The following is a 25786-nucleotide window of genomic DNA, read 5'->3' on the forward strand; positions in this document are numbered from 1 at the left end:
CATTTTTCACCTCATTATATTTTATGGAGAAATCCGCTCTCTGACCCAACTGCACCATGTTTACAAGGATTTTTCCTAATCTTGCAACACATATAATAATTACGTTACACTCAAGTAATTCTCACTCTGAGAGCAGGATAGCTCAGAAATCTTGTGGCAGTTTGCTAAGCAAAAAAAGAAAAAGAAAATGCTATTCAAGACAACTAAGGCTATAATCATATGCATACTTATCTGGACATATGTCCCACTTAATTCAGTTACTTCCATGTAAACATGTTTAATAAATGTATTTTCTCCGTGCCAGTGTTCTGTGAAGCTTTGGAAGCTTGCTCAACAAAGGGCCTTGCTAGACCAGGCCTTAGCGCGCCTTCCAACCCGGTTTCCCTGCTGTGCGTCCAGATGACGCACAGGGGAATCCGGCGGCAGGCCGCAGTGAGGCCTGGTCTAGCGCGCCATAAGCTAAGTCGCTTATGGCGCGCTTTTTCCCCAGCTCCGGCCTCAGGCCGGGGCTGGGGGAAGTGTGGAGACTTCCGCGGCTTTTCGCGGCTCCTCGCTTACTCGCGAGGAGCCGCGAAAAGCCGCGGACCTGGCACAGTGCTCATAGGAGCGCTGTGCCCATCGGCGGGGGGGGGAAGAGAGGGGAGGGCGAAGGATGGGAGGGTGGGTGGCACGGGGGGAGGGCGGGTGCGATCGCGCCGCTCGCCGCCCGAGCAAGCAGCTGAGCGGCGCTTGCCCGGGCAATGCCGCCCCATCCCAGGCATTGCCCGGGCAAGCGCCGCTCGGCTGCTTGCTCGGGCGGCGGCGGCGTGATCGCACCTGCCCTCCCCCCGTGCCACCCACCCTCCCATCCTTCCCCCCCCCCCCGTTAAAAAATAAAAAATAAAAAACACCCTTACCTTCCCGGAGTCTTCGGGCCACCCGCGGCCCCTTTAAACAACAACAAAAAATGGCGGACGCCGCAGGGCTTGCATCCTCCCTGCGGCTCTGCCGCCTGGAAGCGTGGGGGAGGCGCGCTAACGTTAGCGCGCCTCGGCCCCGCCTCCCTGCCGGCGTAAGCCGGCAGGTCTAGGAAGGCCCAAAGAGTCTGAGGAAGAGCTTTGTGAAGCTCAAAAGCTTGCTTACTACTTCAAACATTTTCAGGTGACCTAAAAATAGGGTGTCATGCTACTGTTGCTGTTTCAAATAGATGGATGAATTTATTTCTCAAGATGTACTACAGTGCCACAGACAGATTGCCCAAGAGTGCAATCCTGCACACAGACCTGGAAGTAAGTCCCATTGAACTACATAGGCATTAAGCTAAAGAAGCATGTCTTACTTCTACAAAGACATAGATAGGATTGCATTATAAGAAAATACATCTGGCACCAATAGGAGCACATAGGTCCCTTGTAAAGCAGAGAGCAGAAATCTATCACAGGACATCTTGAAAAGGTTGCAGAATATCTGTGATGTAGTAAAGCAAGATCCAACGAAGCACACCATGAAAATGAACTCAAAAACCTAGAACGAAATACTCAGTCAGAATATGAGGTCAGATATTTTGGGCTTCAACTCCCATCGTCCCTATGTTGACTAGGAATGACGGGAGTTGTAGGCCAAAACAGCAGGGAAGCCACAACTTGCCCACCTCTGGCATAGAAATACTGAGTTAAGAATGTTCATTGGTACAGTTGCCACTTAAATCCTTTCCCCTGCAGCCAGGCCTCCACCCAATTGCAGGAAGATTTGAACTCGCATCTTGAGAAGTTCCCTGCTTCATTTTTTTTAAAAAAAAGTTCCCCCATCAGTGTTGCATCTTTCTGGACATTTGGAACATTGGCATGGATTCTTTCTGAATGATCCATTAAGACCCACATGAGAAGTGGATTAAAATCAAGACCCACCTGGGAAGTGGATTAAAATGGAAAGAGGGACGAATTTTTAACAGCAACCACAACAGCAGCAAATGTTGGAAATTGGCCCAAGGTAGATCAGGTAGAAAGGAGTGGCAGGATACAGGAAAAGAGCTATATACTGAAACTGAAACTTAAAGCCTCATGGACAAGGTTGTACTAACTCTATTCCAAGTCTGAAGCCTGATTATTAACATCCATGTGAAGTTAATTACAGGCCAGCTGTCAAGTTCTCTAAAGGCCTCCCCTGATATATAGCAAGATCATTTATTAATGGCGCAAAGAATGCTGGGTAAAAATGATCACCAGGTTTTGTAGCTCTCCACATTACGGCTTGGAAAGTTATCTCTCCCTCATGCTAAAAGGCCCATAAATGGCTCCTCCACCCCCCACTGGACATTCTGGTTCAAGTACAGCGATTGGATGCTGATTTTATAATTTGCCATTGCACTAATTATGCTCCCCAAGCACATGGTACAAAAGAAGCACGTCAAAGATATGAACTTGAAGTGCACCAAAAATGCAGGCAAAAAGAAAAGAAAAAGAGAGAGAGAGAAGACCCCAGATGCCAAAAAGAGCCACCTCAGGAAAACAATCAAAGCCGAATTAGGTTTATAAAACTCTTAAAAGAAGATTGCCAATTTTCAAAGAGCCTCCTTCCCAGACAGAATTTGAGCTGTTTCACAGAGAATTTATTATTACAAAAGCAATCACTCTTCTTTAGAAGTTTTGGGTCACTCAAGTTCAAGACGACATTTTGTGCCTGCATAAAACTTGTACTTGTGTTTTCTCCCAGTCAATGATTTTGATGCTCTAAGGACTTTTTTTCTAACGCTCTGAAATAATATGTATGGATGTGCATAGCGCCCCGCCCCCCCAAACTTGCCTTGGAGGCTGTTCAGAACCTCTGAAGTGGCCCCGATTTGATGAAGCACTTCGGGGTTTGGCCATCTCGCTTCGGATCCGAAGCCAAAGCAAGGTACGACACCCCAAAGCAGGTCAGCCTTTGTGGGGTCCTGGGTATCTGCCGCACAACTGTGCAACAGGCACTCAGGACAGCCAGGTGCAGGGCGAGAGAGAGTGTCAGAAATAGAGGGTGAGAAAAAGGCAGTTTCGGGATGAGAGGGGGGAAGGGTCTCAGAAAGAGAAAAGTAGTGTCAGAAAGAGAAAGGGAGAGAGAAGCGGGTGTCAAAAAGAGATAAGGAGAGAGGGAGAGAGAGAAGGGGCATCAGAAGGAGAGGGAAAGAGAAAAGTGGTATCAGAAAGAGAGGAAGACAGAAAGAGGGAGAGAAAAAAGGGTGTGTGAGAGAGAAAGAGAGAAAGAGAGAGGAAAAGAGAGAGGTTGGTAGTTTTGTCTGCCCAAGTGACTGGTATCAGTCTGTTCTGGAGTAGGCTGTACTCCCTGGCTGTGGGAAACTCTTCCCAGAAAGGATTGCTTGGAGCTTAGATTGGGTTATTTCTGTGCCTTTCCAGGCCTTTTAAGACCTTTTAACACCTCTTAAATCGTTTAGGCACAATCCTATACGCAGTTACATGGGAGGGAATCCCACTGAACCCACTGAGACTTACTTCAGAGTATGGGATTGTGCTGCTCATCTTCTAACTTCTGTTTGAGGCTGCTTAATGGTTTGACCGCTATATTTTGATATTTTATCGCCTAGAAAACGCTGTTATCGGGGCTCGTATAAATGGGTAAATAAATAAATAAATAAATAAACAAATAAATAAAAATATTATCCCCATCTGTTGCATTAAAAGGCACCAACAATATTTTGTTGCTTTGTAATTAAATCTGATAGTGGATAGCCTATAATTTGACAGCCCAGACCTTTGCTCCCTGCCCATAAATATGATTGACTGACATAGTTAATCCTGCTGGAAAGAATTTCAAAGAACACCCTTGCTATTTCATTAGCTCAGCTATAAAACCAGGAGAGGAGCCAAAAGGAACATACATTTGCAAAGGTTTGTTTTGACACTCTGTTTAGAGAATCATTTGTTTTAGGGGTGGGTGGGTTTTTTTTTTTTATCCCTTTCAAAAACAAGCGTCTTTCTTTTAAAACAGCTAATCCCTGACAAGAAACAATGTCGAGTTAAAAAAAAACAACCCAAAAGTGCACGGATTCCAAAAGCGGTAAAATCAAAGGCCAGCTCGCAAACATGCATCGTTTCAAAGTCAAGCAATGACTTAGCATGTGTGAATGGCCTGTCCCAGATTATCGAGCATGGCCTCCCCAAGGTGGCCCCCTCCAGATGCATTCCACTACTACTCCCATCATCCCCATCCATTTCCAAAGGAATCCATGCACACACTCAGCATCCGAACATCAAGCTATCATACAAACCATCACAGTTTGGCTGACAGCTCAACAGTTGTTTCTAGATGTATGTCGTTTTGATGTATACTGTCGTATGTTATAACGGCTTTAAATTCTGTATATCTTTTTTAATGTTTTGATCTTTTCTAAACCGCCCAGAGAGTTTCGACTATAGAAATGTAATAAGAAACAATACGGCAGTCTAGTGGTGCGCGCACACGTGAAAAGCGAGTCAGTCCTGGGCCAGAAAAGTCTTTGGATCTGCGATTGAATTTTGAACTTCACATTCAGTTCATCAGAGAATTGTTCATCTCAGTGGAGGCTGGTGGCTCCAATGTCAGTGAGGTGGTGAATCCGCTCCGGGTTTCAGCCTGAACCAGTCAGAACTCTAAAGAGCTATCCGAGATGCACCATGGATAGCTCCTTTGGAGTTCTGTCTGGTTCTGACTGAACCCCGGAGTGGACCCCACTGGTATTGGAGCCACCAGCCCCGACTGGTTTATCTCATAGATATACCTGCAGCCAAAGAAGTGGGTGTCACCCCATGGCACACACACACAACCACTGAATCACCCACATTCCCTGCTTCCAATCTGCAGTGGCAGAAGAAAGTAGAATCCTCTTCTCTGGGACTACAGCTAGCAACTCTTGGCTCCCCATGGCTAGGGCTGGCGTGAGATGCGAGTCCCCCCCACCCCCACAAAGTCCTGACATCATTGCCCCCACTGGAAGGCTTACCAGTGGCAGTGGGCAGCCACAGCGTGTCCAAAAAAGCAAAGACAATAACAGAGGGGTAGGGGGGAAAGGAACAGTGGCAGATCAAGCATCTGTTGGGCCGTTGGCTTGCTGGAATGAAGAACTATTCAGGTGGTGTCAAAGACACTTAGTGTGGTGTAGTGGCTAAAGTGTTGGACTGGGAGTCGGAGGATCCGGGTTCTAGTCCCCACTCAGCCATGGAAACCCACTGGGTGACTTTGGGCCAGTCACACACTCTCAGCCCAACCCACCTCACAGGGTTGTTGTTGTGAGGATAAAATGGAGAGGAGGAGGAGGAGGAGGAGGAGGAGGGTTACGTACGCTGCCTTGGGTTCCTTGGAGGAAAAAAGGCGGGATATAAATGCAATAATAAAATAAATAAAGATACATAAAAGAAAATCTCCCATAGCAAGGACCTCCGTATTTTGGGAACTATCATGGACAAGGCCTGTCATCTGTAAAAAAAAATCTGACTGCTGTGTTCAATACCAACTGAAATTTCCAGACACTCTTCAAGGGTAGCTCTACGTCGAGTGTGTTATAGCAATCCAGTCTTGATGTAAGTTGGGCTTGTGCAGCTGTGGGCAGATCCATTTCCTTGACTAGGCCATTGTTCCTGCTTTTCATACCATCAGGTCTCACATGTTTTGGCACCTGATCTCTTAACCAGCCTCCCTAGCCCTTCTTACGCCCCAGAACATAGCCCCCTTCTGACCTTAAATGGTATAACATTTCTTCCATGCCCCCATTCGAACTTTCCCCAATTGCCTGAGCTGCTAAACCAGCTTTCCCCAACCTTGTGCACCCTAGATGTGTTGGGATTGCAGCTCCCAGCATTCCCAGACAGTACAGAATGCGGGGTGGGGGGTGGGGGGAGGCATGGAAGAAACTGGGAAACTTCCTTCGGCTGGGGAAGGCCAAGTTCAAACATTCCGCAACATCACAGCAGCTTAGCCAATCAGTGTCAAGAGGCGTCGCCGTCCCAAGAGCAATACAGTGCAGACAATACAAACCGCTCCCCTTGTCAGCAGACACCACACGTGGCTCGGGAGGCTAAAACTTCGCTCACCTCACGCGTGACTCTGCCATTGTTGTCGAAGTCATAAAGCGTAAAGGTCCATTCTTGTCTGTTGTCTTCCTCAACGGACACATCACATTGCAATTCCTAAGGAACATGCAAAGAGCAACCGATTACCTAAAGCAAAAGTCCTATTTGCAGAGGAGGCGAAGGGTCCCCTTTTCAAATAAATTTAAAAATTGAGACAACAGTTGCTTTTCTTAAGGGGAAAAAGATATTTATTTAATTTTATATTTCCAACCCCCTCCCTTTGGCTTCTCAAGGCGGCTCGCCGTAAAGATCACGGAAACGATACCAAGAACAAAAGTAATACCAGCGCAAACAAGAAGACGGCGGTGGAAGGAGGCGCTGCCTCGGTCAGCACTCCGCAACTACGTGTTTGCGGAGTGGCTAACCACACACGCACATACACACAGCCCTACACATAAGCTGCTGATGTCAGGGAGGGTGGCTTGTACAATGTGGATTGAGATTCCCCCTGCCTCTCCTGCCACATCCTGGAAGCTGGCAAGGAAGGTCATTTCCTCCCCCCTTGATTACCCTGCAGCAGCATCTGGCATTTCCAAATAGTCACCCATTTCACTGGCTCCTAATGAATAAAATAATTTCGCAACAGTCAATTCAATGCTCATGAAATCAGCACCAGCGTTAAAATCCAAACAATACAAAGAAATCCCTCCCCCAAAACACACACACACACACACCCTGCGGAAAGACTTTCTGAAAAGCAAAGGTTAGATCACCGCCTCAGACCCCAAAGGAATGTTCAGCTTGGCAGACTTAAAGAAGGGAGTTCCACAGAGAAAGGACCCACCATCAAAAAGGCCCTGCTTCTCCAAGATGGCAACTTCAACTCTCAGGGTAAGCAGGGTTGCCACCATTTGACTGCAAAACTTCTGGTACCTGGGCAGAGCCAGAGGCTAAAACAGGGTCAGACCGGCTGGTGGTAGGGCTACACACAGGAACAGTTGTTAGACTAGAGCACTCCTCACCACTGCCACCCGCCACATCACTTCAGCACCACTTATTTTGGACAGCCTCGTCTCTACAGAGATGGTGAAGCAAGAGAGACGGTTTGCTTTGAAAGAACCTTCCACACGAACCTAGCAGTTGCAGGTGCCACAGCAGGTAAAAAAAGGTGTTCAAAACCCAGGTCCCTTTGCATGTGTGAACTGGCTGCACAGCTGGAACTGGGGTGGAGCTGAAAAGTGAGGGTTTTGAGCTGCCAGCTCATTTTTATTTATATTTTTGTCAGGCACAAAGAGCACTTGATACTGGAAAGAGAGATTTCAACTAGGGGGAAGATTTATTTTTTTCCAAAGAGTTCTCTCCCACCACATATGAAAATACATACCTATTTCCTGACACCCTCTCCAACAATTTACTGAATATTTCTTATCTATCTGGTGTAATCTTACTGGTGTTAAATACCACCTCCATACTGGATGCTCACCATCAAGGCATGGTGGGAATATTGCTTCCAAAGACAAGGTTCAACTTTTTTAAACCAACTCCTTTCTCCTACCCTGGAAATTTATTTTATTTATTTATTTATTGCATTTATATACCGCCCCATAGCCAAAGCTCTCTGGGCAGTTTACAAAAGTTTAAAACAGTAAACATTAAAACAAATATACAAAGTTTAAAAACAGAAAGCATAAAAACACAGTATCCTTATAAAAACAGCTATTCTGGGGTCCGTTAAAAACAAACACACTCAGCATATGTTGTTAAATGCTGTTAAATGCCTGGGAGAAGAGAAAGGTCTTAACCTGGCACTGAAAAGATAACAATGTTGGCACCAGGAGAGCCTCGTTGGGGAGATCCTTCCAAAATTGGGGGGCCACCACTGAAAAGGCCCTCTCCCTTGTTGCCATCCTCCGAGCTTCCCTTGGAGTAGGCACTCGGAGGGGGACCTTAGATGTAGAGCGCAGTGAGCGGGTAGGTTCATTGGCCCACAGGCTAAAAGGAAGAAGAAGAAGAAGAAGAAGAAGAAGAAGAAGAAGAAGAAGAAGAAGAAGAAGAAGAAGAAGAAGAAGAAGAAGAAGAAGAAGAAGACGAGGAGGAGGAGGAGGAGGAGGAGGAGGAGGAGGAGGAGGAAGAAGAAGAAGAAGAAGAAGAAGAAGAAGAAGAAGAAGAAGAAGAAGAAGAAGAAGAAGAAGAAGAAGCAGCGGCGGCAAGCCAGTTTGGTTGCCTGCCCCATTTAGTTGGCAACCCTAAAAGTAACAATGTTTGGATGTCATTCCTGATCCCCCTATTCTTTTGGACAGGAGAGGAAAGGCATTCAATAGCGCTCCTTGCCTAATTCTCATGGGCCACAAGGCTCTCTGAGAATTTGAAACATTTTCGGTTTCATTGAGCAAGAAGAAGAAACTATGTGAAAGCTACTTACTAAGATGCTTGGAAATATAATGCAGGATCCTCCAATTAGAGAGGGAGAGGGAGAAAGGCATGGAGCAGGCACAAGGGGGGGGAAAACCACCTCCGCTTAATTCAAGGAGAAAAAGCGAGGGTCTCGCAGCGTGAGATAGGATAAAGTTGAAACAGAAGTGACCATTAATACAAAATAGACCCATGGCATAAAACCGTATCTGGCAAAGAAAAAAAAATCCCTTTTCACAACACAGGTTTGAAATGTAGTATTAATTCCAGTTCTCCCTTATAATTCATTAAAGCCTTACGTCTGTTGAAGGAGAACCCAATTTGGAATGAATAAAAGAGAAAATATCTTGCCAACTGGGGCTGCTTTATGCAATAGTGCAAGAGATGATTTGCGGTGAAAGTATTAAAGCAACTTCGATACATTCTAACAGTGCGATCCAGAGCTTCTAGAAGAGGAATAAGCAAATGCAGGACGTCCAGAGGGACATTTTTGCTCCCTGGACGCTGACACACACACAGGCTGCACTCGGTAATGCTAAAAGGGTAAAACTGAGCTGGTTTGCAAGCGACCCATTTATCATTCCGGAACAGCTAAACCGCCCAGAGAGCTTCGGCTGTGGGGCGGTATATAAATGTAATAATATAAATAAATAAATAAACCAAAATCACAATAATTGCAGACCGTCAAATTAGGGAGTGCAGTAGAGGCTCCATTCGCTCCTTTCCCTTGCGTCAATAGGCCTTTATGGCCACAGTGGCATGGGGTAGCGAGTGAGCAATTTATGGAGGCTCTGAAAATTGCACAATTCTTCCGTTGCATCAGTGGTGGCCGCCATTGGCGCAGGAAGGGAAGTGTGAGATTTCGGCGCATGGGTGGCGGCTGAGTGCTCGTCAGGGCCTTGCGGGTGCTTGGGTGGGGATCTATACCCATGCTTAGGGTGACCATATGAAAAGGAGGACAGGGCTCCTGTATCTTTAACAGTTGCATAGAAAAGGGAATTTCAGCAGGTGTCATTTGTATGCATGTCACACCTGGTGAAATTTCCTCTTCATCACAACAGTTAAAGCTGCAGGAGCTATACTGCAGCTATACTGTGACCAGATTTAAAAGAGGGCAGGGCACCTGCACCTTTAACTGTTGTGATGAAGAGGAAATTTCAACAGGTTCTCCATATATACAAATGACACCTGCTGAAATTCCCTTTTCAATACAACTGTTAAAGATACAGGAGCCCTGTCCTCCTTTTCATAGGGTCACCCTACCCTAGAAATGCCCGACTAGGTCCAGGGGTCCGGACATGCATGTGTGGGGGGGGTGTTTCCGCATGACTCCCAGACCCAGTCGGGGGCTTGTAGCGTCCCTAGCGGAGGGGCAGTCAAGGCTACTTCTGGCCTGTTGCCCCCTCCTGCTCTAAAACCAAGGCCATTAATGGAATACAGCTCGTACAAACGATTAATGGGAAAAGAATGATCGGTACGGCACCAATCGGTTCTATTTTTCCATATCAGGAACTGCTGCTGGATTTAGGAAATCGACAAATGCAAACAGTTATTTCAAGAGAAGGCTTGACTCTGATCAAGCCCATCCCAACAGTCCAGTCCAGAGTGTCGCTCCTCAAATATTCCTCCTGCCATTGCAACCATTAAGAAAAAGAGGGACTGGCTTTCTTCACCTCAGTGAACTGAACGAGATCTCCAGTCTGTGAGCTTGGAGCTCACCATCTCCTCTATGAATAGCAACAATGCTCCTCAGCCCCCAGGCGGGGGAGAGGGGTGTGCCAAGTCAGCGTGCGCGAGACCGAAAGACGTGCTCCCTTGTGTGCTGAAGTTCTGATTTGCACGGCGAACCTGCATCTTCAGTCTACCATAAAGATACGGATCTCATCCATGCTAATTTTGAATTCGGGGAAGGTGATTAGGGGAACCGCTTTGCATGCAGAAGGTTCAAGGTTCAATCCTCGGCTTCTCGAAGACACACACCCCCATGTGAAATGGGGAGCTGCCGCCCAGGCTGTCAAACCTCTTCCAGCCCAAGGGCAGACTTTAATTTGGGAGACGCTCCTGGGGGCTGCATTACAGTGGTGGGCAAGGCAAAAGGGGGCAAGGTCAACGTACCAAAAACATGCAAAAGACCAACATATTTTAGATTAAAATTCTAACTGCTAGTAAGTTTGGTGGTTGGGGGGTTGTGACCATCAGTGGAGCTCTGGGGGGGTCAGATTTGGCCCACGGGCCGGAGGTTAACCACTCCTGGTGCAGACAATGATGAGCTATATGGACCAGTGGTCTGACTCAGTATAGGACAGCTGCCTACATTCCGAGTAGACATTTGTCACCACCTGCCTGATTTCTAAGGTGGCCAGATGTCCTACTTTACAGAGGACAGTCCTCTGTTTTCGGAGATCTGGCAGAGGACAGTGCTGTACTCAGAAGTGTCCTCTGGGTTAAAAACATCAAAAGAAAGATAACAAAGGAGAGCAGAGGCCTTGATGTTCCGCCCATCAACACTTAGCACCTGGGCAGCAGCTTTAGCAGGCACACAGGGCACCTGGTCACATTCTTCCCCACTAGGGTGGGATGCCTTGTATTTCTCTTTAGGTTATAGCACTGATTTCCAAATTTGCATCTAGACCCATAAATTAGCATAGGCAATTTTTATGCAGATCTCTGTCCTCTTTTGTCTTCTTTTTTGGTGATGCATTTCCTCTTCTTTTGGCAAAAAGTCAACACTCTACTTAGTTTGGATGATGGAGCAACAGAGCAGCCAAAGCTGATCAAGATCTGAGGCCTTCCCCTGAGTGCCTCCTCTGATGGAGTCTTGGAGGGTGGTGATAAGGTGGACAGCCTTCTCAGTGGTGGCCCCCGACTATGTTCAACACTGAGGCCTGCCAGGTACCAACACGGTCATTTTTTCAGTGCCACCCTCTACTGCCAGGCATTTGTTGGCATGTGATGGGGCATTTATATCAGTCGTCTAAAAAGGCCTAGTATTTTACTGAAACTGTCTAAATGGTTTTAAATTTTGTATGTTTAAATTTCTGTACTGTATACAATGCTGCATTTTTATGCTGTGTTTTATTGTCATATGCTTGCTATAAACTGCCCAGAGAGCTTTGGCTATTGGGTGGTATAGAAATGAAATGAAATGAAATGAAATGAATTACAATAAATAAATAATAATGACAGCCAAGCAGGTTCATGTGGGAGCAGAGAAAATAGTGCAGTTCAAAACTTTGAATGGCTCCTCAGTGGTAATTCCAGAAATCCTTATTACAGCCTTATAAGGTGGACCAGTATCAGTATGGTCCATATGGCCAATAGTCCACATCACAGGAAGCCAAGGAAGAGCGATCCTGGGCTTACCCTAAGGTCACCCGGCAATTACACAGCCAAGTTGCAATTTGAACTAGGGCCTTCCCAGTTCACCATCTTAATTCCTCTGCTGCACCCAGATCCCTGGAAGAAAAGCAGGGAAAGTGTGTGCGTGACTTTGCCTCTTTCTCCCACTCCCACCCTTCCTTCTCCCGAGGCTCACGTGATTGGAGTCAGCAAGAGTCACAACACAAGCCATGGAGGCAATTAAAGGAAAAGTCGTTGCACGCAAGTAAAATAAACAGCTCCAAATAGCTTTGGCATGATGGGAACTCAGAAATACCTGCTTGATCTGCTGACTTGAAACCAATTCCCTACAGCAGTTAACGGTAAAGCCCCCTGTCCCCCGCTGAGTTCAAAGGCAGCCTTCTCTTAGCTCTAACAAGCCCCGGCTGAAAGCTGCCAAAGTACCCCTGCACTCCCGACAGTAGAAACGGAGTTTCGTATTACACAAACATTCCCAGCACCTTTAAAAGCCAAGGCACATCCACCACCTCCGATTTAGACCTCTCCCGTCTCGACAGTCGTATTTCAGATTCTTTTGTACCCGGTCATAAAACGAAAGCGTTTACCATTCTCTTAGCCCCTAGCTTACACGGTTCGGAAGCTTTGATTTGAAATACAAGTGTGTGTGTGTGTGTGTGTGTGTGTGTGTGTGTGTGAATATCTCAGTAACACCTGATTCTTTGCCACATAGGAAGAGTCTTCCCCGTCCTGCGCTGCAAAAAATGCAAGAGTTTTTTGGAGGGCTGAAGACATGCCACCCTGCGTTAAGTCAGTAACATGCCTACGTGCCTTTGTTAAATGTGGAGCCCTGTACCAAATGCACACCTTTGGTGGGCGCCCATGGCTAACTGGAAGAAGAAACCCCACACAAAACTCAGGTCTTTACTGACACAAAATTCCACCGGTTTGGGTAGCAAAACTGCTGGTCTGGGTCTCCATTTGGTACCTTCTGACTAGGCCATCCCTGCAAAGATGGAATGCCATCTTGGGATGGCTAACTATCCCTAAATATAGGAAGGCATTCTCCTTAGCAAGGTTCAATGTTCTCCCCTCCAAGCTATTAGAGGGCAAATTCAAGAAAATCCCAAAGAATATTAGACGCTGTAATGACGTCGAGGTGGAGTCCATCTTGCACGCACTATCAAGTGGCCAGGAAAGACCTAATATGTCCTATTATACAGCATTTCCCCAGTCGCTCTCCCGAGTCTCTTATGATTATTTTACTTTAGGGTACCAATAAGCCTATTACTGAACAAGTGGCCAAATTTCTGAATCTGGCTATTCTCATTAGTCCACTCATGGATGTCTGACCATTATTTTAAACCTACTTATTAGCATTTTTAAAGGTTTTGTATCCTTTCTTTTTACCATCATGTATTTTTATTAATGTCTGTGTACCTATATGCTATAATAATGGTCCGCTGACTGTAAATAAAGATTGATTGATTGACATTGCTTCAGTGGTACAGAGGCTAACACACTGTCATGGCCCTAGATATCATGCCACCACTGGAGTCTTCTTCAGAGAAGGAGAAAGAACCATCAGAGCCAGTTGGCCCCGCAGAAGACCCTGGCACTAGCCAAGATGACCCAGGGCCCTCAAAGGTGAGGCCTTTGGGTCTGCTTCCTAAAGAAGCCAAGAGTTCAGCTTCGGAGGCAGAGGAAGACGCTAGGCCACCACCTAGCCCCCAAGAATGCTGGCGCCTTAAAGTGCATGAGAGGATGGTTGCCAGGTGAAGGAGTGTCTACTTACTGAGAAGGAATGCTCATGAGTAGGGCCCTCCACATGAGGAGGACACCCAACAAGCCTCTGATGAGAAGCAGTTGAGTACTGGAGGGGTTCTAGTAGCTTTAGCTATATCAGCTCTCACTGGAAACTTGAGAGCTGCTGGAAACAGAACACCTCTGCCATTTCCAGTATTGGCTGCCTTGCATCAGTGCCTAGCCTTGTTTTGGATATTCTTTGCTACTGACCCTTGGGACTGTTTCTTGACCCACCTTCTCTACCAAGTAACATCCCTAATGAATTGCACATTCCCTTCATCGCGTAAATGGCGGCCGTAAAGGCCTCATTTACGCAACAGAGGAAAATGAGTAATTTCCGCAACCTCGACTGTGGCACAAAATGGAGGCTCCGGATGAGGCCGGATGGTTGCCGAGCGCACATCGGTCCTCACGCACAATCAGAGCACGGGTCCTCAAACATGCCATGGGTGCCTGACTGGGTCAGGGGGGGGCAGACACGGGGGAGTCTATCAGACTCTCAGACTCAGTCAGGTGCCTGTGACATCCCTAATCTAAGCATTTCTCTGGAAAAAATAGGTACGCCACTGAACTCTGCTAGTTTCAACCTAAAAATTGAAACTGGAGAATATCTAGAGCATCTAAAGCTGATGATAAGAATGCATTTCTTGGCAAATTGCTGATGGACCGTTTACCATCTAGCCAGAGATAATGCCCATGCTGATTCAAGAGCACCGGCCTGCCTGGCTTTTCCTTCAAAAGCAAAGTGTGCCAACGATGCACAATGTCTGGCTGTTTTATGATGTTTGTGAGGCTACAAGGAAATAGGCCATCAGACTCATTCCTGACAAGATCTTTTCTTCCTGACTGCCATCTAATCAGATGTATTTCCAGTGCGGCTAGGTCAAGGTTAGGTCGCTCCGGAGACACGGAGATGAAAGACTTTCTGCAAGCATCTTTTCCACTAGGAAGTTTACGACTTTTTTCTTTTATAAAAAAGAGGGGGATAGCAAACTACAGAGAGAAGCAAAACAAAACAAAAGCACACATGTGGAGATGAAAACATATGGCAGAAAAACAACAAAACCTACACATAAAAAAGGAGGAAAGACTAAGGGTTCCAGACAAATGGTTCATGATATGTATGCTTTTGATGCCTGGGGTGGATGTTAACATTCCTCATAGTTAAATTATGGAACTCACTACCACAAGGTGTAGTGATGGCCACCAATTTGGATGGTTTTAAAAGGGGGTTGGATAAATTCCTGGAGGCGAAGGCTATCCATGGCTACTAGCCCTGATGGTTGTGCAGAGGTGGGGATCTGAGATGCAAAACACAAAACCGCTTCTTCGAACCCAACGATTTCTGCTCCAACATTCATTTCACAGAAGGCAAGCTGATGAGACTCAGAGGCAAGAGACTTGGTCAAAACACTGAGTACAAGGCACAGGAAGAGTCTGATCGCCATACAGTCCCCTCCCTCACACAAAGCACAACAAAAGACCTATTTCACAGAAAGTAACAAAGAACAATAAAATACCCTTCTCTCTCTCTCTTTCATGTGTGTGCTTGTGCACACACACACGCTTGTGCACACACACATACACACACACAGAGAGAGAGAGAGAGAGAGAGAGAGAACCAAAAAAAACCATGCAAAACACACACCACAGACAAATCAGACAAAACACAGATCTCACACACATACACGGCCCTCAAGATGGCTGCTAGTACACATGTTTGAGTTTGGCTACAGCTGGTTAAGAGGTGCTGAGTGGTGCTGGAGGAAACTTCATGTCATATAAGCCCATAGGGAGTCTCTCAGAAACACACAATCATGCAGGTAAGCATAGTTCCTGGTAGGTTAGTATTATTTTGAGGCCCTCAAATTTACACTTGTAATTCTTCTTATTTATTATTTATTTATTTATTTATTACATTTCTATACCGCCCAATAGCCGAAGCTCTCTGGGCGGTTCACAAAAATTAAAATCATGTTCAGTTATTTCTCCTTTTGCGTATGCTTTTCTCTAGGCGCAATCCCCTAAACCTGTTAAATAAAAACTACCTATCTTTGGGCATTGCAGCGATGTATTACCCTAGGAATAAATAGTGTCCTTACCTCAAATTTTAGCTGCTTCTTGGCATTTGCACGTGTGTCAGTCTCTTTTTCCATTTTCTTTTCATCACCGCTGCAAACTCCATCTGTCTTCTCTGGAGGCAAAGCCACTGGGAGCGAGAAATGGGGTGGGGGGAGAAATATCAGAAGAAAATTCTAGAACAAGTTGCCTTCCGTCACCTGACACATTGGACACCTCGTTATAAAAATCCTGCATTGTTCAGTTATTTCAACTTGAAACTTGATTCTCATCTCATTTTGTACAAAAATATATGGATTAATAAGTCCGCATGAGCTTCTGCTGATGGACCTGACCTACCATCACTGGTTTAACGTCCAAAAAATTCAGTTTAAATGATAAGAAGATACCATGACTGCTATAACATCATGCCCTCTAGATGATAATGGATGAGCAAAAGAAAATACACAGACACACACAAAAGAAATAAAATGTACAGTGGATTAATGAAGGAGGAGAACCTCCAAAATTGGAGTGCTCCATCTAAGACAGTGGTCTTCAACTGGTCCAGACCTGAGACCCATCTCGAACTCCCAACCTGCAACATGGGACCCACTTTCACAATCGCCCAAAATGGCAGCAAGAGCTTTGCCATGACCCATCTGGACTGATCTCACAATCCACTTTGGGGTCATGAGCCACCAGTTGAAGACCACTGATCTAAGACACCTAAGCTGTTAACTCATGGATGTGTAACATTTCCAATAATTTAACCATTAGATCAGGATGGCTCTATGAGCTCACACATTCCTTCCCCTTCCATATTCAGAGCTAACCATAGTGCTGCATTGCTGTTAGCACTAACAAAGGATAGCTCAAACAACAGTTTACAAATCTACTTCTAACCATGGTTGCACATTGGTTTAAAGCTAACCATGGTTGGCATTAAATTTGGCACCTATGCAGTGTTATGCCATGGTTAGCTCTGAAAATGAAAGGGGGGATGGAATTTGGATTTTTTAAAAAAGAAGTTTTAATTCAGTATAAAATAACAGCATATTGCAACACAGCAAACTGTTTAGCCACTTGAACAACAGTATTTCCCAAGGCATAAATAAAAATCTCTCCAAAATAAATAAAAGCATGCCAATTATTATGAAATGTACAATGTCAGTCCTGGATTTGATACTGGTGATAATCTTTTCCATAACTGCAATGTCCCACAACTTACATAACCAATTTACAAGTGTTGCAATGTTTACATCTTTCCAAAGTCCAGCTAAATCTTAGCTGCCACCAACAAAAGCTGAATTGGAATTCACTACCACAAGATGTGGTGATGGCCACCAATTTGAATGGCTTTAAAAGGGGTTGGATAAATTCCTGTAGGAGAAGGCTATTAATGGCTACTAGACCAGATGGCTAACTGCAGCCTCCACTATCAGAGACAGTAAGCCTGTATATACTAGTTGTTGGGGGACATCGGAGGGAGATGCTGTTGCACCTTGTCCTGCTTTGTCGGTCCCTGGGTGACAGCTGGTTGGCCACTGTGTAAACAGAGTGCTGGACTAGATGGACCCTTGGTCTGATCCAGCAGGGCTCCTCTGATGTTCTGAACTGAAGTCATGATACTCACGAGGACATGTTCTTATGTTCTTATTTTATGCTCTATGTCCTAAATGGAATGAAAAAGATCAGGCCTGAGGACCAACTTTCCTTGACCCTACACCCTTTCTCCCAATCACTGGTTATTTTGTCATTTTCTAGATCTTGTGCAGTTGTTTCCCCACTTCTAAAATGTTGGGTATCCTGGTGCACCTAGCAATGAGTATCCTGATATAATACTAATAATGTGTAAAATATCTGACCTGATTTTTTCTCACGGGGAAGGGGGGGATTCAATCACAAGAGATAAGGAGAGAGGGCAAGGAGGCCAAAGGTGCATGGGCTACTCTTACAGTGCCATCCCGCTGTGTTCAGAGGATACTCTATAGTGTGTTTACGATAGCAGCCATAGTCTCCTAATCATAGAGACTGAGAGCATTCTAGTTCAGTTCAGATGATCGTATCTCAGCTTAGTAAGTTGAGATGCGAATGAGCTTTTTGCCCGCGCATATAGGTGTCCTTCTCTTCTCCCATTGTGCAAGTAATCAACTAGCTGTAGCTTCCTATTTTGTCTGAATTGGGAATCTATGGTTACCATCTCCAGAACAAGACATGTCCTTGAATTGGGTTGTATGAGAATTTCATTCCTTTTCATAAATCACGTGAACATGTCCCGTTTGCAATCCCGAATGTGAGCAGGAGGGCAATTCTTGAAAATGTTCCGCCATTTCCCAAAATTTCATGCGCATTCAAAGTTGTGTAAGTGCACACATGTGCAAGGATCCATCCCCTGTCCCCCAAACCCTCATGTTCACAGTTTAGCCTATGGAGAGAAAGCGCACATTTGGGGTGTGAAATTTTTTTTAAATGTACACTTTTGCCTATTTAAAAAAATGTTCATTTCTCCCAATCGATAATGCACATTTTCCCCAAGCAATGTGAATGAGGTGAACTGACCTTCAAGGAGGAATATGGAGGACCTCAATGAGCTCAAATATCACATGGGTGCCAATCCCTAGCCTGAAATCAACTTCAACTCCTGTTACAAGACCTGGGCTGCTTCCAAAGGTGGTAACCATAGTTTCCCAGGTCAGACGACATGGGAAATTATGGCTAATTGGAGGCATTGGCCTTGCATTCAAATACAATAACAAGGGAGGAGGGAAGGGGCTGCATTCACATGCACAAGACACATTCATATCTTGGCTTACTAAACCAAGGCACTGGCCATGGACTTCCGACCATGGCCAGTGCCTACACCTTTGAGGAGTGGTCCAAGCCAACTTCAATGTCCTATCCCATCCCAGTTTTTCCTTTTCACTGGATGACATTCTACTTCTCTTCCAGAACAGCCTGGTTTCAATATTTTTGCTCTCCTGCCAATCCTGGATGAAGATTTGACATCCAGGCAAAGAATGGGCAGCCAGAGAACAAGAGAATAAACGATCTCGCTTTTAAACACTGCAGTTTAATCTTCCTGCATATTCAGAGAGATAAATTAAACATTAAAGCAAAGTTATCCAACAGGTAAAATGGTGCTGTGACAAATTAGACCCCTTCAGATGTGTGAGTAAAGAATACAGGGCGGAAGAATGGAGAAGGGGGAACCTGTCATATAAATGCCTGGGACATACTTTTTAATATTGTATGCGGCAAAGATTTTCTGTTCATTTTACCTGAGATCCTGTTGCTAGGGGACTATTTCCTTTAGAATCTCTCCTTTGTATTTCAACATATTGTTCACTGCAAATTCTATCAGGAAGCCCCCTTCCCTGACAAGCAACACATTTATTTATTTATTTATTTATTTATTTATTTATTTATTTTATTGCATTTATATACTGCCCTGTAGCCGAAGCTTTCTGGCCGGTTTACAAAGATTAAAAGACTGGACACATGTCAATGTCTATATATAACAGGGATAGGGACTCTGTGGCCCAACTCACAGAACTCCTAGCCAGCATGGCCAATGGTCAGAGATGAGCGACACTGGAGTCCAAGACCATCTGGAGAACTACCAGTCCCTGAACCCGGTAGATAAACTAGGCCAGCCAAGGGAAAAGGAGCCAGGTTATTTCATAACTTTAATGAGCTGCTTTTCCAATAAAATTGCCCAAAGAGGCATACACAAACAATCATAAACAAATAACAAACTCTGACCCAAGAAAGCAAGGAAAGGATGTCTTTCAATTTACTGTGTAAATATTCTGACAAAGGAAAACCGGTCACAGTTGTTGAACAATTTAACACTTATCTGTGTTTATTTCAATGAAAGGCCTGGTCAACACATGTGGGGAATCTCTCCTGCCCAGGGAACTAATCCATCCTTCCAGGGTTCCCCATGGCCAAATTCCCTTTCCCTGGCCCCAATCCCTTTCCCTTGACCACCGATCATTTAGTGGTCCCCCGGCTTTTGTGCCACTGGAATGCAACTCCGGAGAGCTTCCCCAAAATTGAATTCAGCCCTGGGGCTACAAGAAATTCAACACCCCTGAATTACACGATGGTAAGCTTGAAGGTGAATATTGAAACTAAGAATTGATGAGCTTCTTTAGTAATGATGCCTCCTGTTAAGAAAGGCAGTTAGCAGAGTAAAAAACAAAAGGCAAACGGAATGAGCATTTACCAGCACCACATGCACACAGGCTATCTTAGCACAAGAGTAAGAGAGACCACACCCTTCTTCAGTGGAAGAAAAAAAACAGCTTTACTCAAAAACGTCCTTGCATATAAAATGTAGGTATAGCACAGAGTTGCAAGAGAGTTTGTCAAGTTCGTTTTGTGTTCTCTTACAGCAGCAGGAGCGAGAGCACATGCAAGTGCTCCCAGCAATGGTGGAAGTCAGAAAGAGAGAGGAAGGGGAGAGAAGAAAGGGGAGGAGGAGCAAAAGGAAGAAATCACAGGAAACCACACTGTAGGCCATAGAGATCCCGAGGCTAGCTGTGGTCAAAATTCCCATGGACGAACTGCAAATTCCCCCCTTCCAGTAACTTGCAGACAAGGTTGCAATATTCCCACCATGAATTTGGGATGCAAATTGGCAGGCTTGCATGGGTCATCTTGACAGCCATTTTGTGGTGGTGCCCACAGCAGGTTCCCAAATTCCTAAAGGTGCCCACAGGTCTAAAAAGGCTGAGGACCTTTTCTGCACCAGGAAACCCCTGACTGGGTTGAGATTCTCCTTCCCAGTTCCCCAGCCTCGAAATAGGGCCTTTTGTTCTCATTTTCAGTCAAATGATGATTGCATCTATGAAAAATGCACACACACGCGCACACACATTACATTTGTTTCTCCACAGTGTCCCTTTTCTTCGTCTCATTGCTATTAATTGGAAAGAATGTGCCTTGAACACACTACAATGTTCCTTTCCTATTTGAAACTGGAAATACAACAAAGAATGGGAGTTGGGAGGGATATATTACATTTCAAACATTGTGAAATAATATTCCTGCATTAAAGAGAGCTAATTGGCACAAGTATACTTACAGATGTCTTTTGCCGAGGACAGTTAATTAATAACATCTATTTGTAAGAAAGAACAAGCAAGAACAAAAAAACATATGTGTACGGGTGCTGAATCCATTACTGTCTATCTGCTTTCTGCATTCAACCTATAATTGAGTCTCACCAATAAAAGCAGCAGGCAACAATAGTTCTTTAAGAATTTTATGCGCAACATCAGCCAATGGAAAAGGGATGGACTGAATTCCCCCCACAAAGGCTTTGGGCGGGGTGAGATGGAACTTGGATTAAAGACTGCGGCTTTGTCATTTCCAAATTCCCAATCTGAAAAGTCTGGCGGCCATTCGAAAAACCACCAAGCTTTCTTCGAATACGCCGATGAGGCACCCATTCAAGAACAAACATGGTGTATTCTTGTGATATTGTAACCTTTTTGGCACCAAGCCACCTGCATTCCCACAGTATTTTAACCCCCTTGCACAAGGGGCAATCTGGGAGGGAGGGGAGAGGATCTCACAATATGCTGATCGCGAGATCCTCCCCCTCAGTCCACACGCAGCGTGCAATGTCCACGGAGGAAGGAGGCTGTTGCGCCCACCATTTTGTGGATTTTTGGGGGGGTACTGAAGATGAGCGCACGAGCACTCCACCAAAAAGGTATTTTTTTAAAAAAAAAAAAACACCGCTCCCACCCACCCCCACCCCTGATGGGCACGGAGCACCTGAAGAGCGCCCGGGTCCTCACGTTTACTCACGAGGAGCCGGGACAAAAATGGGATGGCCGCTCATACTTCCCACAGTCTCGGGACAATCCTGAGACCACAGGAAAAGTCAGGATTAAAGCTGTCCTGGTTATCCCGGGGAAATAAAGGGATCATCTCTCCCTGCCCCTGGGATCCCCTGTGCATCATGTGGACGCACAGGGATGATCTTGGGGCAATCCCCAGGATAAGGTATGGTGTAGACAAGCCCTAAATTGCTGCCATTTCCTCAAACAAAACAAGCATGTGCAGGAACCACCACTTTCTGCATTTTAAAAGACTACAGAATCCATGGTGCACTGTGACTAAAACAAGAGGGTTGACGCTTGAGCCACCATGAGCTGCTCCATACTGGAGTGACTGCTGAGTGACATATTTAGCAAGGAGCTATAAATATTCCCATCTATAAAATCCTTTAAAAAAAACTTTTTCTGATATACACTGAAGACCACCTTTTCAATTAACCCAAGCAAGCGCTTTATGAGACTACACAGGTGTCAGGTTAAAAGGCATATAAAGAGGCTTTCTTGGTGTCCGTCCAGCAAACATGGATATCCCGTCTCCTGGAGACACATCAAAACCTGAACCTGAGTATTTTCCAGAAGTGCTGTAACGTTTTATTACTTGGAATGGTTTTGAAAGCGGGAGTAGTGGAGAAATTTTAATCAGCTTCTGTATGATCAAGCTGGTGGTCTTTAAAAGAGACACACACCTGTTTTATGGGTTGAAGAGTTATTACCATCACCAAGATGGGGTGGGTGAGACAGACTTTTAAGTAAATAAAGAATGCTATCAAATGGCATTAAATGAACTCAGACTCATTTGGGGGTTTACCAAGTGTGCCTTGATTTTGTGCAATTGGACGGTATCCACCACCAAAGAACATGAAGATGTAGATGAAGAACTGACCAAGATGCCATTGACACAATCAGTAACACAACGCTTCAGATCTGATGGGCCAAGAATCAAAAGAATTATAATCTGAACTTTTCAGGGCAAGACGAAAAGAAAAAAGAACTGGGTAAGCTTCCTGAGGTCTAGTGTAGACCTAGCACCTACCATGGACAGTACATACTGGTTAAAACCCCAAATATACAGTAAGACCATGCTTGAACTTGCTGAGATAAACCGTATCACTAGAGAGAGACAATGGCCATACCTGATTATCATTTTTCTAGGAGATAGGGGTGTCACGAAAGTCTGCGGCAGGCGGGAAATTTGACAGATTTCCCCCCGCCCGACCTTCCAGACCCGCTCAGCTGCCTAGTACTCACAGACCCAGGATCTCTTCTTGATTCTCCCAGAGTGCAGGATACGGAACAACGGGCTCAAGTTAAAGGAAGCCAGATTCCAGCTGGACATCAGGAAAAACTTCCTAACTGTTAGAGCAGTATGACAATGGAATCAGTTACCTAGGGAGGTTGTGGGCTCTCCCACACTAGAGGCCTTCAAGAGGCAGCTGGACAACCATCTGTCAGGGATGCTTTAGGGTGGATTCCTGCATTGAGCGGGGGTTGGACTCGATGGCCTTGTAGACCCCTTCCAACTCTGCTATTCTATGATTCTATGATTCTATGACCCACTTGCCAAGTGGCCACGTGCCCTATGAGCAGGTCCAGCCACCACCACCACCACCCATCCCTGTTTTGTTTCTGGGAGAATGTTTCTTTTTGCCACACACACACCACTCCCCAGTACTATGAGGAATACAGCTAAGTTCAGAGAGTGTGTTCCTATGTGCCCCGGCTGTGCTACCTCACTAGTCTTAGCCAATGAGGTCACTGGGCTGGTGCCTCCTCACCACTCTGGTTCTCTCATTAGCCCTGCCCTCCTAAAGGAAGGGTCTGATTGGTTCAGCTCATTGCTACTCAAACACAGAAAAATACTTTGATTTAAAATGGCGCAGGGCTGTAGCTAACCACCACAGCAGCATGGCAGCAGCTGCCTGTTGTGACACACCGGCTGTGGAATGCCCTCCCCTTGGAGGCCCGACTGGTGCCAATGCTGATTTTGTTCCAGCACCAAGTTAAGACATCGCTTTTTAACACCGCCTTTGGTGGCTACCGTATTTCTTCGATTGTAAGACGCCATCGATTCTAAGGCGCACACTAATTTCAGTGCCACCAACAGGGGAAAAAAGCTTTGATTCGAAGAAAAAATAAATTTCTTTGAACATCTTTTATGAGTAGAATTTCTTAGAATATCTCAGAATTTCTTAGAAAGAGCTGGGTTTTGGGGCCACTGGGCTGGGAGAGGCTTAGGGGTAAGCAAAAAACAGACGCTTACCCTCCCAGCTCCTTGTCCCGGCTCGTGGCTGCTGCAGGAACTTCCTCTTTTGGCTGCCTGTCTGCACGTGGAGGAGAGAGACGACTGGAGCTGCCGCGTGAGAGCAGCTTCAGTGGAGCAGCACTTCTTTAGCCTCTGGGCAGAGGTTTTTCCGCGGGCGTGAGGGGTTCCAGGTGGGACGCACGCTTCCCAGCGCGGCGGCTCAGGGTGGGGGACCCAGTGCTTGGGGGGTGTGAGCCTCCTGACTCTTGGAGCCGCGTGTCTTCCTGGAGCGGCTGATGAGGGCTGGAGCTGTACGGGGCGCGCTGTAGGCTCCAATCAGCCAGCAAAGCAATTTTAGAAAGCCCTGCTTGCTCAGCTTTCTAAAAGCAATAAAGCTTAGGAGACTGGATGTTTCAGACCCTTTTGAATGGAATAGAGTCTTTTTGCATCTACCATATTGCTTCGACTCTAAGACGCCATCGATTCTAAGGCGCGCCCGATTTTTAGAGCTGTTTATTTAGGGGGGGAAATGTGTCTTAGAATTGAAGAAATACGGTAATAATTACCAAGCCTCTACACAGTTTTAATTGTTTTTACTGTTCTTAAATTTTGTACTGGTTTTAGCTTATTAATGGTTTAATTTGTTTTTAGCTGTGTATATTTATTGTTCTATATTGGTTGTATGTTTTTATCTGTACGCCGCCCTGAGATCCTTGTGATATAGGGCGGTTTACAAATGTCTTACTAATAAATAAATAAAATAAAATAAAAGGTAGAGGCGCCAGAGGAGCTTCTACTACCCCTGCCACAACATTGGAAGGGCAGCCAGGCAAGTGGCCAGGTGGAGTACCCACCCACCCCGCAAGAAAGCACCTTGTCCAGGGGAGGGGGCTCAAATATGGCATAGGGCATAACTCAGGACTACACTTTTTTCAGCATTCTCTAGCTGGGCAAATATGGCTGACAATTCCCTTGTGAGCCGTACAACCCTGATCACAAGAAGAAGAAGAAGAAGAAGAAAACTAGTTTTGCAAGTCCAAATTAAGAAATCCTGTAACCAAGCAATTATCTTCAAATTCAAATTTCACTTTCAAGTTTTAATTCTAAGACATGAATGAGAAAGTACCATCGCCCCCTGCTAAGCATACGGCTGCGCTGATTGAAATGTATCCCCCCAAGATGCTTATCTTGTGCTGCCCCAAAGTTCCCCTCCCACATCAGTTGGGCAAAGTGGGGGAATCGCACAAGAAAAACAGAAACCAGCTTCCATGAGCAAAAGCCAAACCAGCCACTCAAGCAAATAAATAAACGCCTCTCGAAAGTCAACCCAGAAAACCAACCCCACCTGAGCTACGACACTAGCCGTTTCTGTTTGAGATGTACCGTAATGTTTTGCATGCACCTAAACATAGAGTAAATGCCAAGGCAGCTGTGTGCAAAGGGCCTCTTGAAATTCTCCACTCCATTTGTAGGCAGAGAAATTGGTGGGAGATGGGAACCATTCCACCATTTCTTTTTTCCAAGAGGAGGAGAAGAACTCCTCAATTTTTTTCTTGGAGGTAGACCTCACCGTCAGCAATGGCAGTATTTATTTATTTGAAGACGAAGAAATTATCCCGCTCGTTGGCCCAAAAAAAAGGCTCACAGAGTGTCTTACTATCAATCAGTAACATAAGACAGTCCCTGCCCAGATTACAATCTAAAAAGAGGCGACACAAAAGGAAAAGGGGATGAGGAGGGGAAAGGAAAAATAGCTCGGGAGCACAGCTTCTTTTTCTCCTCTCCCAATGCTCTGTCTGACTTGTAAGTTCCCCACAGGCAGCTGGTTGGCTGCTGTGTGAACAGAATGTTGGATGAGATGGATTCTTGGATGGCTCTTTTTATGTTCTTAAGTGATAGCAGCCTAGCTACCATTACATACCTGTCACAACACCACGGACTTAGTGTTGTTCAAAGGCATTGCGTATGGGGGTGGGGGGCAGTTGCCACCCAAAAATGGTGGGAAATATTCAAAGAAAATGTCTGCAAGGTGGCCTTCTTTTTCTAGCAAACGGAGAGAA

General features: G+C 45.5%; 1 protein-coding gene across 2 annotated transcripts in view; it reads right to left on the reverse strand.

Moving 5' to 3' along the window:
• The window catches only part of NKD1 (NKD inhibitor of WNT signaling pathway 1), a 132537-nt gene that overhangs the window by 14991 nt on the left and 91760 nt on the right, over nt 1–25786 (reverse strand). For both annotated transcript variants that reach the window (XM_063140973.1, XM_063140974.1), the window contains 2 exons: nt 15674–15780; nt 6039–6134 (listed from right to left, as the gene is read on the reverse strand). In XM_063140973.1, the coding sequence (XP_062997043.1) occupies nt 6039–6134; nt 15674–15780 (203 nt within the window). The remainder of the gene's footprint in view (nt 1–6038; nt 6135–15673; nt 15781–25786) is intronic.

Source organism: Elgaria multicarinata, chromosome 14 (genome assembly GCF_023053635.1).
Source record: "Elgaria multicarinata webbii isolate HBS135686 ecotype San Diego chromosome 14, rElgMul1.1.pri, whole genome shotgun sequence".
Classification (NCBI taxonomy): Eukaryota; Metazoa; Chordata; class Lepidosauria; order Squamata; family Anguidae; genus Elgaria; species Elgaria multicarinata.